The following is an 18,076-nucleotide window of genomic DNA, read 5'->3' as shown; positions in this document are numbered from 1 at the left end:
GACTTACTTGTCTCAGGGAATTTCACACTTGTTCTTTCTTCTGCCTGGAATCTTTTGCCCTGACCTGACGTTTTATCCTTCTCAACCTTTGGTCTCTGTTCAAATGTCACCTGCTCAGAGAGGCCTCCCAGGCCCCATCATCTACAGCAGCCCTCCTCCCAGTTCCTCTGTATCACATCTCTCTATACTGGTTTACGTTCAAGAACTTTGCACACTGTAAAATTATCTTGTTAATTTATTTGTTTCCTTATTCACTTCGGTCTTTTTCCAAAGGAATCTAATCTTCAAGAGGCTGGGGACCTCGTTCATCTTGTTCCCTGCTGTTTCTCCAGTACTTAGAACATGTCTGGCTCCAGTAGATGCACTGAGTAAGTATTTGCTGGAGAAGGAATAAACTCAACTTCAACTACTTTCACTCTCACTCACATACCTAGTGCACCGTTACAGTTATAAAATATGAGGAAGTTTCATTTTGGAGGAAGATTTTTACTGGCAACACATTTCAATTTTAGCTTACTTGTCAACAAGAATCTGACAATGTAATATTGAAAACATCAATACCTTGCATGCATCGTATTCACAAGTTTCAAAGCAATTTCCCACATATTAGAATAACAGTTAATATGTAACGAATGCTTACTATGCACCGAGCACTAAGTACTTTCCGTATATTACCTTATTTAATCTTCACAATGGCTATTTGAAATAGTTAATATTTTCCCCATTTACAGAAGAGGAGACTGAGGGTAAGCCACTTGCCCAGCACGGCACAACTTGTAAGTGGGAAAGTCAGACATTTGTTACTTGATACTTCTTATTAAATCTGAGGTCCACAGCATGTACTGTTATCCTGCTACTGCACCAAGAAGGAGGCTCAGAGGATCAGTGAGGTGCCTGAAGACCCAAGGGCAGTAGGTTATAGTCTTTCTGAAAGAGTTCACCCACTTTGCCAGCTACTCGCTGTCAAGCTAACAAGGCTAATTTTACTACATCATAAATAGAGGCATGTATGGGATTGTGTGTGCAATTTGCAGAGAAAACTTAATGCTGTTTCTGCCTCCTAAACTCAAATGTGGCTTGTACCACAGACCTGGAAATAAGTTTTCTTCTTTAAGGTGAAAGATGACAATTGAGGGATGATTTATTAAAAACGAGGACAGAATGCATTAAAGAAGAATGAAAGGGAGCACACCAATATATTAACAATGATTTTTGATGGTAGGATTATGAGTGCTTTTTATTTCCTTTTTTATAGCTCAACCTTTAATAATATTTACACTCACAAAAGATCCCCTTCCCACACATACATTTACAATTAGATAGAACTGTCTCCTAGAATACTAAAAGCGAACTCTCAAGAGAGCCCATTTAGTAAGAAGAGGAATCTTGTATTGATTTAAACAGCACAGTGATGTTTCCCAAATATCAGTGAAATATATTTCTTTTAACTACCATTTACATGTATTGTTTATTTAATATTTATCTAATATTATTTTACTTGATTCACTATTTAGCCTTGTCTTAAACAGTAGTAGCTGTGAAATCACAGGGTTGATTTGTTCATTATGAATATTCTCTAATATACATTAAAATTAACATATAAATATAAAATAAAAACATTGATTTAAAAGCCAACTCAAGTTCCACCTAGAAGATACAAACAATATCTTTGGAAACTTTGAACCACTGTGGTGATTTAATGGAAAGAACCCTAGAGCAGAGTCCCTTTGATACTTCTTTAAGTTAAAAGGGAAATTTTATGGCAGCATATTGACAATTCCACTTCATAACTTGTGCATTTTTGTCATATGGAAAAATGTTGCCAAAAATACCCCTTAGTACAACAGAGGGTGTGAACTCAGTACCTGGAATTATCAGGAATAGAAAAGATTTTAACAAGGGTGGTGTGATGTTGGCTGATCGGTACAGGATGTAACAGAAGAGAAACTTACATTTGTTACTGGATCGTTTTCATTCTCTGTAACACATCCCTGAAGATTTAAGTTGAGAGCTTTACAGACGATCATGATTCTCTTGGCAGCTTTTTCTTCAAATGGTTTGACCACAAACTCAGGTTCTAAAAGGTCCTTTTTCTGAAGTTTCAAGCTCTAAAAAAATTTGACAAGTTTTACTCGACAAACACTTGGCAGAAGAAAAGAGATTCTAAATTATAAAACACAACTGTACAAATCAAGTTCACGTCTGCTTAGAGAGAATTCCGACTTACATCTATATCTGGATCCAGAGAGAACAGATTTAGCCTCTCCAAGTTTCGAGTTGCTTTGACGGTCTCTTCAGTTTCTGTGAGGTACTACAGAGAAAACTATGTTGGTTCTTAGTATCTAAATAGCCAGATACTTACAGCCCAGCTCCATCCACACGGCCAAGAAGTAGCTCCTTAGCATTAGCACTGTTTTAATACCATCTATGAACACTCGGCAAATCTTACAGAAACATGCCTTTATTTTTCGACTGTTGTGTTTCTTAGTCCAAATCTTTTTTATTTTTTATTTATTTTTTTGGCTGTGCCACAAAGCATGTGAGATCTTAGTTCCCTGATCAGGGATCAAAACTGTGCCGACTGCCAGGGAGTTCCCTCTTAGTCTAAATCTTAAAAGAAAGCATTTACATCTTTCCCGTGAAAGCAATAAGCAATAAGGAATCAAATTTATTTGCATAGAAAAATGTCAGTTTTATTACTTTTGTGAAGTCTGGGTGAAGGCTATTCTCTGAAGAATCTGTTTCCTCCGGTGTGCATTCACAAGTTATAGAATTATCCAGGGAATCTTGAAAAGATACACCAAGACCAGGTTATTAAATAATCCTCATGAAGCATGCATTTCTCTAGCCTGTGACATATCAAAACTGGGTTAGGCTTAAGAGCAATGAGGGGTGGATACTGGTGAGTAGACGCCTTCACTATGTTCCAGCGCTAGTATTCTGTACTGTTAGAAGAACTGGGTCTGGAAATCAGATGTCCTAGTGATCATTTTGGGACACTCTCCATGACACTATCCTGTGCCCATGAGAACTGTGCACCCTTACATTACTACATTTATACTTGGGTCTTACACATGTATACACGTATACATTTATACTTGTCTTGTCTCACTTCATCAATGCATACGAAGGTTTTCTTATGTACGAATATATTTCTGATAATTCTGACTCTCAGGCCACCAATGTAAAACTCACATTCTAGCTTCAGTTAGTTAAACTCTCTAAAACTCTGTAAACGTTAATATTCTAGTTGATTATTATTAAGTAAATCATGAATGTAAAGCACCTACTATGATATATAGAGCAGTTGTGTTAAAATCAACAATAATGTTCTTCCTTCTTATCTCATGACTCCCTCAGATGATACACAGACTATCAAAACTTAAAGACTTGAAATAATGTACCATGGTGTTATGCAAAATGTCTTAAAGCAGTTTTCCTTTAGGGGTGACTGACTCTGAACGTGAACTTGTCTTCCACGTGCCTATAGACCTGATTTCTCCCCTAATTTTCACCCTCTCTTTCCTGTCTCTAGTTCTCTTCTCTTTGCCCAGACTGGCTTAGAATCTTACAAAAGAACTAGGATGGGCGGAAAAAACCATTTTTATCTTATAAAAAAATCTCTAATATCGTGCAAAATTTATGGAACTTTCACAACTCGGCTGATCTCAGTGGGGTCAAAAGCACTCGTGAAAGATGCCTTTCAACTAAAAGGAAAGAATGCATATTTGCCGTTACAGAGTATAACGTTCATTAATTAAATTTAATGAAAGGCTGTAAAACACAGACTCTCCCCTCTAACACGCCATCAGACATGGGCGCATTTTTAGTACTGCTGGCCAACGGTTCCCAACATCATTCTCTGGGTGTCAGCCTCAAATCATTGCCAGTCAACTCAAAATTATACCTCTATGTGGTGACTCTCACTATTCAGTAAAAGTAAAGTCTTAGGGGTCATTTCCTGGAGCTACCGGGGTTACTAGCAGCTGAAGTGAACCAAATGCACAGTTCGCACTTGGCAAGGGAAGGGAGGTGAGTGCGCATGGGCTCACCCAGCCCCAGATCCGTGAGCTCGGCGCTCTTCCTGCCCTGAGGGGGCCCCTCGGGACTGATCTGCAGGATGCGGTTGAGGGTGTGTATCCAATCATCCATGTCTGACTCCGTTTCAGCCGCCAACACAAAATAGGTCAGGTCGTTCATTTTCAATTCAAAGGCATATTTTCTTAGTCTGTTATTCTGTGGAATAAAAAGAAAGAAAAACACCAGATACTAAGTCTTAGCGCGAGACATTTTTTACGGAGTCTTTCCTCCTGAGTAGGTGACATCAAGGAGATCTTCCAAAACAGCACAAAAATGTAGATGGGTCAGAATCATTTTGTTTGGTTTCTTTCAAGGCTTTTTGTAGGGAGAGATATTTAAGTTTTTATTGATTGGATGAGCATATGTTTGCACAACAATTTCATCTTCAGGCACATGGGGGAGTATATTCTAAGCTTCTTCAAATAGTTGCTTTGAGTTGCTACTTTCACTTTCTCCCCTTGTGTTCTGTCTACAGTTCACTCCAGTTGAGTTTTTTACCTCATCACATCCCAGAGGCAGCACTTGCCAAGGTCACGAACAAACTCTATGTTGCTGTACTATCCAAGGGACATTTTCTTCATATCTTCCTTGACCTTTCAGCAGAATTAACACAGTGGCCACTTCCTGTTTCTTGAAACCCATCTCTCTCTGGTTTCCATGACTACGCTTTATTCTAATTTTCTTTCCTCCTGAATGGCCACCACTTTTCACTCACCTCTACTGGCTCTTCCTTATCTTGGTGACATGTCAAGCTAACCTCAACTCTGCCTTAGATTCCTTTCTTTCTCATCTGGTCCAATGGCTTTAAATGACATCCATGTGCCAGGGACCCCCAATTCCTTCTGGTGTCTTTGGCTTCTCCAGCAGTCTCCAGACTTTTCTCTAACTTGACATCTCTACTTTGCATTTTGTGGCCAACCCACGAGGCTTTATTCTAGTTCCCTGGATGTGCTCCCATCATAGGCTTTATTGCTGCTACAAAAGCCTGAAACAACCCTCCCATCCCAATCACCATGCACGTGTCCATGCACACAGCAAGATGTTTGCGCTTCACGTACTCATGTGACTTGTATTCACTCTTCAGATCTCAACTGAAGTTATCCTTGCTCAGTAAACCTTCCCCAATTCCCCAGTGAGGACAAGGTTCTTGTCCTCCAGGGCACTCACAACAATTTGGGATTACATGCTTATTCACTTTCATTTGTTTGTTTGAACGGTGTATTCCTCCCTTACAGCCTTGATGAGAGCTGGGTCACCACCACATCCTGTACCAGTGCCCTCACGTAGAAGGATTCAACAACAGTGCGTTCAAAACAATCACATCTTATGAATGGGACAGAAGAGGTTCTTATCCTTGGGAATGAATTAGTGAATGAAGAAATGAACAAACAAATGAAAAACAAAGATTCTCTGTTGTGCAGAGAATCAAAATGGTCTGATGTGATGAGTATCTACTTTAGATTGAACTTTCACAGAAGGTGAACTCTGTAAAAAGAAGTGAACTGTTTAAAGATTGAAAAAGCACATTTAAAGTAGAAGGAATACAAAAGCAGATTATTATAGCAGTTTTATATATTCCTGCCATGAGATCAGAAATAGAAGTGCAAAGTAGAAACTCCCCCTGATGATATAAACTGGTGTTATATAGCCTGGGGTGGCTATAAGAATTCCTGAAGATATTCCACCTTTACTTTACTCCCAGGTAACTCTGATACAAGTATTCAACACTTACCCACACTGTTCTAAAGCTTTTAGAGCACTCACAACTGTAATAAAGCAAAACCTATACAATTAAGATAAGTAAAATACAAATAAGAGCAGAACCCTAAGATGAGAGCATCACTGTAGTGTGGGGTTGGGCTAAACATCAAGGTATAAATTCTTTCTGAGAACAGGATTGCTATTTCTTGGTGGCAAGAAAGAATAATTTTTAATATACTCCTGGTAATGTTCTCTTTCTTTGGGATGCTCTCAGAAACTTCCTGCTTTCTCCTTTCAACTTCCACAACAGTACGATTACTACTACAAACATGACAAGTACTAAACACTAGCCATCTACAGATGTGGCACTGTGCATTTTACAGTCATCATTTTATTTAAATCTCATAATAACTCTATGAGAGGAATTATATCATTCCAATTAACATATGATAACGTCGAGGCTTGGGGAGACAAATGAAAACATGCTTGGGGTACATGGACAGCAAGTGGTGGAGAGAGGAAATAATTCTTTTATACTGTAACACCCCCTGAGACAACCCGACACAAGGAAGAGGCTCATGAGATGCCATTCTCCCTCTGTGCCACTTGCCTGGCACAGTCACACACCAACGGGGGAGCCATGGCCTGGGAGCTTCTGGTTTCTGAAAGCAGACAACAGGGCAACATCCAAGCCTCAAGAAAGTAGGGCTCTGAAGGAGAAATTGAAGGGAAGGCAATTGAAAGAGAAAGAAGAATTAGCTAAAAAGCTAACCATGATCCTCACTGTGGAACCTCCCAGCTCAAATGGCACTTTCTAGACTCTGCCAAGGACAAGCTCTTTATTCGTGTCCATTACTTTCGTTTTATTGTCAATCATTATTATTTCTTTGCCCTGTAATGACTCACTTGCAGGCTGGCATTTTCAGTTGCCCATAAGCCTAATAAGGGAAGAAGCTGACTAGTTATCCTCAATGCGGTGACAGTATTCATTCTTTTTTTTTAATTAAGTAATTAATTTATTGGTTGCACTGGGTCTTCGATGCTGCACATGGGCTTTCTCTACTTGTGGCGAGCGGGGGCTACTCTTCATTGTGGTGCATGGGGTCCTCATTGTGGTGGCTTCTCTTGTTGTGGAGCATGGGCACCATGTGTGTGGGCTTCAGTAGTTGCGGCATACAGGCTCAATAGTTGTGGCTCATGGGCTTAGTTGCTCTGCAGCACATGGGATCTTCTGGAGCAGAGATCGAACCTGTGTCCTCTGCATTGGCAGGCGGATTCTTAACCACTGCACCATCTAGGAAGTCCCAGTATTTATTCTTAAAGAGGTTCTATGGGGTTTACATTTTGTGCTGGGCAAAAACAGACAAGGTCTCTTCCCGGGCAAGGCAGAAGAGACAGGTGTTAACCAATTAATCACCCCAATGTGACACAAAGATAAATGTACTTGACTTTTGTATGAATGTATTGAAGAAGAGGTATAAAATCAAGGTATATAAATTCTTTTTGACAACAGGATTCTTATGAGAATTGCAATGTGAGAATACTACTATTCTTACAGCACTTTCCATGTTCTGTGAGAGTACAGAAGGGATGACTTTGATTAGTAAAAAGCCACAGCTGCATTTTGAGATCATTTTGGCTACAGTGTAAACAGAGTTGGCGGCGGGGGGTGGGTCGCTGGAAAGGCAGTGGCCCCAACCTGTCCTGTGCAAAGCAGACATCCAGTAGTTTCTTTAAGAATGCAAATTCTTAGAAGCTGTACTTGCCCCATGAGGAGTGGGGCAGACTCTCTCCACACACCGTTCCACACACTTCCTGGGGTGCTGAAGAAGGGCGTCCATAAAACTGCCTGTGACCTGCACTGACACAGAGGGCCTAAGGGCAAAGACAGGTGGCTGAAAGCAGGTATAAAAGAGAGACATGTTTCCTATGATGGTATCATATCCTTCCAAAAACAGCAGGAGCTATTGGGTATATACACTACCAAATGTAAAATAAATAGCTAGTGGGAAGCTGCTGCATAACACAGGGAGATCAACTCGATGCTTGGTGATGACCTAGAGGGCTGGGATAGGGAGGGTGGGAGGGAGGCTCAAGAGGGAGGGGATATGGGGATATATGTGTAAACACAGCTGGTTCATTTTGTTGTACAGCAGAAACTGGCACAACAATATAAAGCAATTATACTCCAATAAAAAAAAGATCAATAATCTTAGATTTAAAAAAACAAAACCAAACCAGGAACAGAAATAGACACTCAGGAAAGAACTAGAAGTGTCTAGGGTTCAGAGCAGATCTAAAGTATCTGAGTATAACAGAATGCAAACAAATCTCAGTGTTGTATTGAAAATAAACAAATCAAAGAATCTACTTGACTAATTTGATGCTGTAAATAATGGAAACAGGCAGATGCAAAGCTTTGTAAAATGCTTATATTGGGTCCAAATTAAAAATGGATTGAGCTGCAACCTGCTTTCAAATGCAGATGTCAAGGACCTAATAAAAAACATGACAAAATATGAAAAAAACTTGATTTTTAAAATTGCATTTTGTACTTTAAATGAATTAAACATGATTGCCAACTTCAACAATATTATATATTAATTTTTTAAAAAATATTTGAGCAAAGTATAACAAACTCTTGTTTCTCAAAAAGGGATATTTACAAATGAAATAAATATTCTATTCATAACTTCTCAAAAGCCAAATTATCTTTTTCTTCTTGGAGTGAAACAGAACAACTTGCAGTGCAGAAGAGCTTATGTAGGGGAAGATTAAGCTGCCTAAGTGGTTTTTTATCTCACTCTGTAATCTCCAAGATAATGGCATATAAAACAGCAAAAAAAGAAAAACCAAAAGCAGAAAACCAATGGGATATTTTCAATAATCTTGAAATGCAGTGTTAAGTCATTAAAATAATAATCAAGAAATAATCATATCCTTCTTTTTACTCCTCAAATCTTCCTTTATTTCCCTGAAATCAGTATCCTTTGTGACTGATGCAACTACTTTGTTCATTCAAGCTCACCACCGTCTATCTATGTGACTTCATAAATAAAAGGAAACTGGAAATCTGTCCTAATGCCATACGATGTGCTTTGTGAGTTGTGGCAAACTGGCTTCTTTCCACAATACTCATCCGGAAAAATTTTGAAATAGATACTCCAATAAAACCACCAAAGCCTATAGAGGACTCAATATTGAAGGAAGTTACCCAAGCAAGCTATGCCACTGTACCTATTATGTTGCTAGCATATTTTACAGAATTTTGCTGAAATAAGAGAAGAGTTTTAAAAGGAAACACACAACATCAAATCCAGGTTACTGGTATTGGTGGCTACCATCCATACAATCCTTTCCATTCTCTATATGTTTATTTGTTCATTCATTCCACAAAAATGTATTGGCTACCTTCTATGTGCCAGGTACAGAGCATTAAAAAATGTTCAAGTGAAGTGCTTGCCCTCATCGAACTTGCATTCTAGTGTCACGTAATGTCAGGAAACAAATAAGCAATATAGTGTGTAACATATATATGTAATATATGTATAATATAATGTAGCATCATGCAGTGATAAATGTAACATCATTCTCGCATATGTTATCAGAACCTATTATCTGAGATGTGTCACTCATGTTTAAATACTCTTGCATGTGCTATATTTGTTCTGTGTCTTTCGGTGCATCCTCCCACAGGCCGGAAGTTCTTTGAAGACAGGAACCACAACTTATTCATGTTTGGCTTTCCCACAGTGCTTTGCATAAAGCAAAATTTTCCATTTATATTTGCTGAAATAAATTCTACACCTAAAACTCACTGCTTAAAGTGACACGTGAGCATCTTTCTCTGTGGTGCTTCTTCTGCCTGTGCGGCTTATGTAGGATACATGTACGTATCTATGCAAGCACGCCCACTGGATGTATGATCACCAAAGCATTTCCTCGGGCATCTTTCTGCAGTTTTAGACATTCCTCTGCTTCAAATCTAATTTTTCCATTTATTAGCTCTGTGACTTGGGCAAGCCACTTTCTCTTGCTGAGCTCTATTTTAATAAATTGGGACAATAATAATGCATGTTCCTTCAACTGTTGTCAGTTGTAATGTAATACCTTACATCTAATAATGTATTAGATGAAGAAGATTACAAGTCATTCCAGTTTTTATTGTTATTGCGGGAAGTGAGATTCTTTACAGCCAAGGTTTGCTAATGGGGGTGTTTAATAGGTCATAGTTGGCTTCTAAATTTTTTTCCTTGGCAGGTATACATTTTTTTCCCTTGCAGTTTGACTGCCTTTACTTGAGCACACACAGTCTGAGCTGCTCCCAGTTATCTCACACCTGACCCTACTTCCTTCCTGTAGTGGCCTGAGCTGCAGAAAGCATCTGCATTTCTAGACTTCAGTTAAGCCCATAAGGCCATTGTCTTAGAACCTGTATCCAGCACCAAGGAGGAAATCAACAGTGTTCAGCACCACCTCACCCCCATGTAAGCCTTTGCATATAAAGTGACGTCTGTCATTGTCATTGTTGAGGTCAGGAACCTAGGTAGATGGGATTCCTGGGCTACTCACTCCCTTCATAGTGGCAGGATCTGGAATGGATGGATGGGTGGACCAATGAATGAATGAATGAATGAACGAGAAGACTCTGAAGGAACAAGATAGGAGAACATAGGCCTAAATAGCCCTTAGTCTCAAATCAAAATCGAAGTAGCAAAAATTGGAAGTTCTGCTTCAGATTGGCAATGAAGGGTATAAAACAAGTCTAGCACTGTTTGATGATATTACAAAAACGTGTAAAACTACTGTTAGGTCTCTATTTTACCAAGGTCCAGGAAATTTCCAATCATAAACATCATGTAAAGTCTCTGGGTAGGAGCTTCTCTCTACTTGAAGTCACCCTTGAAATATATTTCTAAGAATTCCAAGGATTATTCTTAGCAAAGCTCAATGATATAGAATGGGTCTGAATGAAGCAAACTAAAACAGCTTGTTCACTCAAGACTGTCATGAGCGTGAACGCCCTGAGAACGCTGGATGGTAGGTAGCACTTCCTGAGGCAAAGTCTTTGTTTTTCTTCTCTGTTTTATTCAAGGTAAACTGACAATGATTCTTGACAAAATAGGTCTGACTTATCCTGTTATTCATTTGCTTTGTGCTTCTGTGTGTCCGTGTTTCATCTCCAGGCACATTTTGTGCCTGAGAGCTTGCTAGAACGATGACTAAACTTGCAATGTCTCATTCAGTATCTTTTCTTCCAGATGCAAAACTTACAAGTCAGAAAGAGCTGTAAGCAAATATGTAAGAACTGGCCGACACAAGGTAACAAGGGACCCAGATGTCTACCTTCCCAAAGTGACCTCAAGAAGCTAAAGGTCCCTCTTTCTATAAAGGGTAACAAGCTCTTGATAAAGGGGAACATAAATATAGGGATAGAGAGTCGAACCGTTCAAAAGATATAATACATGTTCCTGGACAACTGAATGGCTATCTATTGGAAAATGAGGTAGGATTATTCAATTGTGCTTTAATGTGTAACATCCACCTTAGGGATTTGTACCTAGATACCCATTTTTTCTATGCATCCTTCCAGCCAACCCAGAAGAGTTTATCACTGTTCTGTTCCCCCCAGGACATCCTGTAGAAAGTGCCATTTATGACCTCCATTACAGCTCTTGAGACACTGTGTAATAGTTAGGTACGAGTCTATGTCCTTCTCTGGTTATGATTTCCGCAGGGAATTCCTAATGCCTAAGAACAGTTCCTAGCACGGCATAAGCACTAAACAAGTTTGTTGGATGAATGAATGAATGAATGAAGAAAGAAATAGATAAATTAGAAAGTTTAGGTAGATATTTCAGGAAGGTGAATCAATACTTTCTAGGAGGGCTATCCCACGATGGGATGTTTCTCTCTCAAAGTTGTGACCTTTGTAATTAATGGAAAGACTAGGAAAGGATGGCTGAGGGCACACTCTCCCAGATCCTTATCACATGTTAGCATATTTATTTTAGTTTTACAGATGAGACACTGGAAATCAAAGAGCTTGAGTAACTTACTCAAGGCTCTCAGATAGTAAATGGTGAAACTAGGATTTGAACATCAACCTGTACAAACCCCAAGCTTATGTTTCGCTTAGAAGACATTCTCTTTCCAAGGTACTGCTTGAGTAGATTGAAACAGTCTAAGAGGTGATGGAGAAAAGTTTCCTGTAATGGAAGGTCAGATTAGAGCACTAACTAACCCTGTGTGTTCAATAGTTACAAGGTTCTTGGGAGGAGAAATTACACAATAATTCATATCTCTGAAAACTTAGTAGCTAACAAGGGCTACAGCGATACTTTTAAAAGATGATGACTCATGTGCTAGAGCAAGTCTGGAAGTACAAATAGAAAAGAAAATAAGTTTTCCAGCTCAATGTCTATAAAATGTAGTCATTGATCTTTAAGCTATGCTAAAGTATTACTTCATATTTCAAAAGCCAAAGAGTCTCCTTTGTGACCAACCATAGAAAAGTATCTCCATCCTCCATTAATATCCTTATTGCCCTTTCCACGTGGAAAGTTGGCATCGGTGTTAAAAAGCAATTATCTTTCATTTCTAGTGGAGGGCTCAGCAACACTTAATTAATTCTTTCCTTTTAAAGTTCAGCATTATTACTTTCTGGAGAAATTCCAGATTTTAACAGATAAACCATCCGGAAATAGACTAGGCTTGAGTGACTGGAGAGAACTCCATTTGGCGTTCACATCTCTGAGTATTAATCTGAGATGCAGTCTCAGCCACGTAGAAAGTTAGGTGAATGCCCATGGTTTGGTGATAAGATAAAGAATTGTTCCTAGTGGCCTGTGACCAAAAGCAGAGTCCTCAACCTCAATAAGCCAGCATCTTATTGTGAAATTTGAGGGAAGACTGCTAAAAGGCTCGATTGCTTCAATTTTTACATAAGAGAGAATAACGATAGCTATTTCATCAGAGTAGAAAAATTACATTTTTTTGAAAATAAGAAGTCCAAATGAGGCCTATAGAATTATTCTGCTTCCCTTTGCCACTGTGTCCATGTCAAATTTAATACTAAGGACAATAATTTGAGGACCAAGGGTTTGCAGAACAGTATTGTCTGTTAAAGGCATTGTGTCTGTTTCTGAGATTAAACTTTTGGGAATCAATGTAATCCTTGCCTTTGAAGAAATCTGCTCTTAGAAGGAGGAGGATGTATATATACACTGTAAATTTACTATCTCATTATTACCTAATAATAAAAAGGATAACATTCATGCAGAGCCTTCTTTGAACTATGTGATTTACACATTATCATATTTAATTCTTTAGCTCTGCAGCCATGCAGGGGGTCATTTCCCTCTTCTCCCTGAATATATTAGACTTGCTCTTGCCTCAAGACCTTTGCACTTGCTGCCCCTGCTTATTCTTTTTTTTTGGTTTTAATTTTATTGGCTGTATTGGGTCTTTTTTTTTTTTTTGCTGTGTGTGGGCTTTCTTTAGTTGTGGTGAGTGGGGGCTACTCTTCATTGTAGTGTGCGGGCTCCTCATTGCTGTGGCTTCTCTTGTTGCAGAGCATGGGCTCTAGGCACGTGGGTTTCAGTAGTTGCAGCACATGGGCTCAATAGTTGTGGCTCATGGGCTCTAAAGCACAGGCTCAATAGCTGTGGCGCACGGGCTTAGTTGCTCTGCAGCATGTGGGATCTTCCCGGAGCAGGGATTGAACCCGTGTCCCCTGCATTGGCAGGCAGATTCTTAACCACTGCGCCACCTAGGAAGCCCCCTGCTTATTCTTTAATCTCTAGATCAAATGTTTTCTCTTCATAAATGTTTTCCTCATTTCTGGAGCATGAAGATTCCTTTCCAACCTCACCAACTGTCTCTCCCTTCTGTAACCCTGCTTATTTTCTTTATTCCAGATTTTACCAACCATTCCATTCTGTTTATTTCTTTATTTTCTGTTTTCCTTACTTTATTGAAATAAGTTTTGTGAAAGCAGGTATCTAGGCTGCCTTGCTCTCCACTGACTCAGAGTTTGAAACATTCTCGCTCATAAAAGATATTCCATAAATATTTTTGGAATGAGAGTAATGATTGGATGAACATACTTTTCGATTAAAAAAGAACTCAGAGGAAAAGAGATTTCTACTCACCTGCACCACACCTGTACAGGAATCCAAAAAGATGCAGCCTTTGGGTTCTTTGGATATTTTTTCATCTTTGTAAAAATTCATGATGTAGGAATTATCTGGCAACTGAGTCAGCTGGAAGAAGCGCTTTTTGAATGACTAAATAAAGGAAAAAAATATAAGGAGGTAGTTTAAATTCACAGAAATTAGACTATTTCTAATTCCTTCAAGAGTGCTACATTTCTAGGGCAGTGTTCTAGAGAAGAATATCCTCCTTTCTCATAAATAAAATATGACACGAAACACAAACTTAATGCAAATGGCTCTCCTCTGTTCTGTGAGCGAAGTGGGGGTGGGTGTCAAGAAAGGTGGCAGAAACAAAGATGAGTCTTGATGTCTCCTTACCCGAACAGTAACGGTATTATTCACGGTGCTGTTAAAATTCCCCTTGTAGAGCCAGCCAGACTTGAAAACTCCGGTTCCTCCTGTTCCCCCTCCGCCCTTGGAAGATGAGTGGGAAGTGGTATCCTGTACAAAAGGCATCCTTAGCATCTCAGCAATCTTTTGTGAATCTTAGACACTGCACTTAAAAATCAGACTCCTTTTCCTCTCTTTGACTCATCTTAAATAATCATGTTCAATTTCAAAACAAACGTGATTCATTTTGTCTAAAAGCCTTCACACCAACAGCTACTGCAGCTTTAGGAGAAACTGGTCTGAATTTGAAACACGCTAGTGAAAGACAGGAACTAGTTATCCTCATGTTTAAAACATTTCACTTTCCACCATTTACTTACTTCATCCTTATCGGCATCTTCATGGTCAACCTCAAAGGAATGTGAAGGAAGTTTCTCTGGTTTGTATTCTGCTCTAATATTAAAAAAAAAAAAAAAGATTCTGATTTGTCATTGGAGACATTGCTTTCAGCTGGGTAACTGCTATTTTGGTGGCTTTCTTACATGTTTTTATAAAATAATGTAATCTCATGAGGGGCCCATTTCCTTTGGAGGTATTAACTTTACCCCTACACCACTGTATCTTATCTCCAGTAAATAAATCTCCACTTTAAACCACAGAGTTACTATTTGTACAGATTCACATGTGTCCTTTTTAATTAGATGAAGGCGTGGGACAGTTTTAAGGGTTGGTGATTTATATTTTCCTTTCTCCACATTTTGAAGTGGAATATAAAGTAGCGATATTTTCATTATCTTTTTTCCCCCTTTGCTTTTATGTAGCATGCCCAAGGGTACAGGATGGTCATTTGAAGAACCAACCAGTGCTTTGGCCACTAGGCTGCGCTGCTCCCCTAACCTTGGCCTCTCCCAAAAGTCAGCACCAACGTGACTTAGGGGCAATTGTGCTCACTTTGGGCATTTCCATGGTAGCACAGAAACTCCTCTCAGTCAAAACATCACTGACCAATCCAGGGGAGCAAGAGCATACACTTGGCTCTATAAATGGTAAAACAGGACAGAAATAAACTTTCCTTGGCTTGATTCTATCTCATAACACATGGTTGAATGGAAACCAGACAGTATAATAAAATTCAGACATTCCTTTATACCTAACTAGAAAACCCTACATGGAGAATTGGCATGGGAGATTTGTTTTCTTTAAAATGATTTATATTATGTAGAAGCAACCTCAGAATCTGATTATTGAGAAAAAAGCCCAGGGGGACATTCACTATTCCCATTACCAATGGTTTTCTATGTAACAGTACTCCAGATAGCAAGGTGAATGACCAAGCATTCTTTATATGCACATGTATGTACATACATGTGTATATGTATATACAGACACACATCTATATATTATGTACGTATTCATCAAATCGCTACACCATACATCCACATAGGGATTCAGTGGATTCCAATGAATTCAAAATATTCTTTACCACCCTTCTGAAAGACATAGAAATGCCCATTCCCAGCTCACAGTAGAGAAAGAGCACAAAAAAATTGTCTCACTATTAAATTGTGGAAAGCCTGTAATCAAAACCACATACTCCCTACCTGATCAATGTTTTTTTCTACTGTGGTAAAATAAACATAACAGAAGAACTACTATTTTAACTCTTTTTAAGTGCACAGTTCAGTGGCATTTAGCAGATTCACACTGTACAACCATCACCACTGTCCATCTCCAGGCCGTTTTTATTCCCAAACTGACTCTGTACCTATTAAACAATAACTGCCCATTTTCCCCTTTCCCCAGCCCCAGGTTACCGTTGTTCTACTCTGTGAAATTAACTATTCTTGATATTTCATATGAGTGGAGTCATGCAATATTTGTCTTTTTGTGTCTGGTTTATTTCACTTAGCATAATGTCAAGGTTCATTCATATGGTGGAGTGTATCAGGATTTCATTCCTTTTTAAGGCTGAACAATATTCCACTGTAACCTGATGAGAGTTTGTGCTCCCAAAGTCATTTCCATGAAGGCATCCTGGATCTACAGAATTAGGAGACTCTCCGTGTAGAGGCTGAGTATACGTCTCTTATGATGCTTGCCTGGTTCTGTTATTTGGACACCTGTCCTAGCCCTCCATCAGATTATACATTTCTTAAAGCCAGAGGCTCTAGTGAAGTCCCATCTACATCTCACTCAGCTTTTTTCTTTCCTGTTGTAGACATGATCAATATGCATTTGCTGACTGAATTATTGATAGGCAAGGTAAACAAGGATATCACAGAAGTGAGATAATATGATAAGGTATAATTTAAAACTTTGTTTTGGGAAGTCATCTTGGTGATGTTCTTTTTAGCAGTAGGACACATTTTTTTGGTGATCAAAAATCCTAAGAGGCACCTCCAACATGTTAAATAGGTTTTTAAAAAGTATCTTATTGTGAATTGATTTTATACATTCAAATTAATGATAGTTACTTGCTAACAAAATTCATAACTAATAAAAATAAAGCTATTCTGGGATACACAGTACTTGATATTGAGTGTTATAAATGATATCTCACTTCGGTCCTAATTCCAATTTACTTCTCTATTTTGTTTTGGTTACACAGTTTTGATAGGACATCCCAAGACCCACAGATAAGTAGTTACGAATGGTAACAGTCTTATTTAAAAGCCACAGGCTTCAAAAGAAGAATGATAAGAAACATGTATTTCAAGGTTATCATCACCACAGGTTCTGACACATGGTAAGTGATCAATAAACATTTGCTAATTAATGTATATGAATTTACTTGCGTGGAAATGTGTTAGTACAAATTTCAAAAACGTTAGTACATCATGCAGCCGTCCTCATCCATGACTTATTTGCAAGCTCAAAGAAGTTCAAAAATGGATACCAAGATCGAAACTTTATACCGAAGTTTAAATATGTACTAAGTAGTATATATTAAATTGTATCTGCACATAGTCAGACTTTTGTACGCAAATACTGGGGATCCACGTCTAGTCTAATCTCGCTATTTTGCTGAGAAGAAAATGAGGTCCATAACAGTTACTCACATAAACATAGTGAAAGAGATGGAAAGAAGCCTTATCTCTGTAACGTTACTTTCTACATTAAGGACAGGTTAGTTCAAATCATCTTTAATAAGCATGTAAAGTATGATTGCAGCCATTTTTTCTCTTTCAAAGGATCCTCGTGTACCTGTAGTTCTTTCTTCCTCTTGCAGAATCTTAGAGATACTCAAGTTCACTTGTGTCAGCTGCCACTGATGTTAACTTGTTCTGCCTCTTTTGGTTAGGGTCAACCTTATACGAAGGCAGAACAAGTAGCAGACCACACTGTTATTTTGGAACCACTGGGAAAGTCTTCCTATCCAACCAAAAACACTCCTCTTCTCCTTAACAAAATCTTGACATTCCTTGAACCAGAAGCAGTCCCTTTTGCCTTTTCATGTGATTGGCAAAATAAAGCGCTTAAACACAACTCTTTCCTCAACCCCTGCTCCAGAGAGAGGTGAAACATTGTCTGAGATTCACAGGCAGGTTCAAAGGGCTGATTTCAGAGCAATTACTCAAAGTATTTTGTCTGCAGAGGAGGTGGCGTGAGTGTTCCAGGATTCTTAAAATGATGGCAGGGCAGTAAAGGCACTATTAAGGACACAGCCCAAGTGAAAGATAAAGGGATGAGTAGGGAAAACTGAGGACAAGGCAGCAAAGACAAACAGGAATGTGGAAGGTCAACGTTTG

General features: G+C 38.8%; 1 protein-coding gene across 4 annotated transcripts in view; it reads right to left on the bottom strand.

Annotated features, from left to right (window-relative positions):
* Positions 1 to 18,076, bottom strand: part of DOCK10 (dedicator of cytokinesis 10) — a 261,399-nt gene that overhangs the window by 93,621 nt on the left and 149,702 nt on the right. For all 4 annotated transcript variants that reach the window (XM_057744533.1, XM_057744534.1, XM_057744532.1 and 1 more), the window contains exons 5-11: positions 14,708 to 14,780; positions 14,316 to 14,438; positions 13,935 to 14,069; positions 4,053 to 4,236; positions 2,701 to 2,786; positions 2,228 to 2,311; positions 1,953 to 2,108 (exon numbers count right to left, since the gene is read on the bottom strand). In XM_057744533.1, the coding sequence (XP_057600516.1) occupies positions 1,953 to 2,108; positions 2,228 to 2,311; positions 2,701 to 2,786; positions 4,053 to 4,236; positions 13,935 to 14,069; positions 14,316 to 14,438; positions 14,708 to 14,780 (841 nt within the window). The remainder of the gene's footprint in view (positions 1 to 1,952; positions 2,109 to 2,227; positions 2,312 to 2,700; positions 2,787 to 4,052; positions 4,237 to 13,934; positions 14,070 to 14,315; positions 14,439 to 14,707; positions 14,781 to 18,076) is intronic.

Source organism: Hippopotamus amphibius, chromosome 8 (genome assembly GCF_030028045.1).
Source record: "Hippopotamus amphibius kiboko isolate mHipAmp2 chromosome 8, mHipAmp2.hap2, whole genome shotgun sequence".
Classification (NCBI taxonomy): Eukaryota; Metazoa; Chordata; class Mammalia; order Artiodactyla; family Hippopotamidae; genus Hippopotamus; species Hippopotamus amphibius.
The sequence above is the reverse complement of the archived record's forward strand: the minus strand, read 5'-3'. Positions and strand labels throughout refer to the sequence as shown.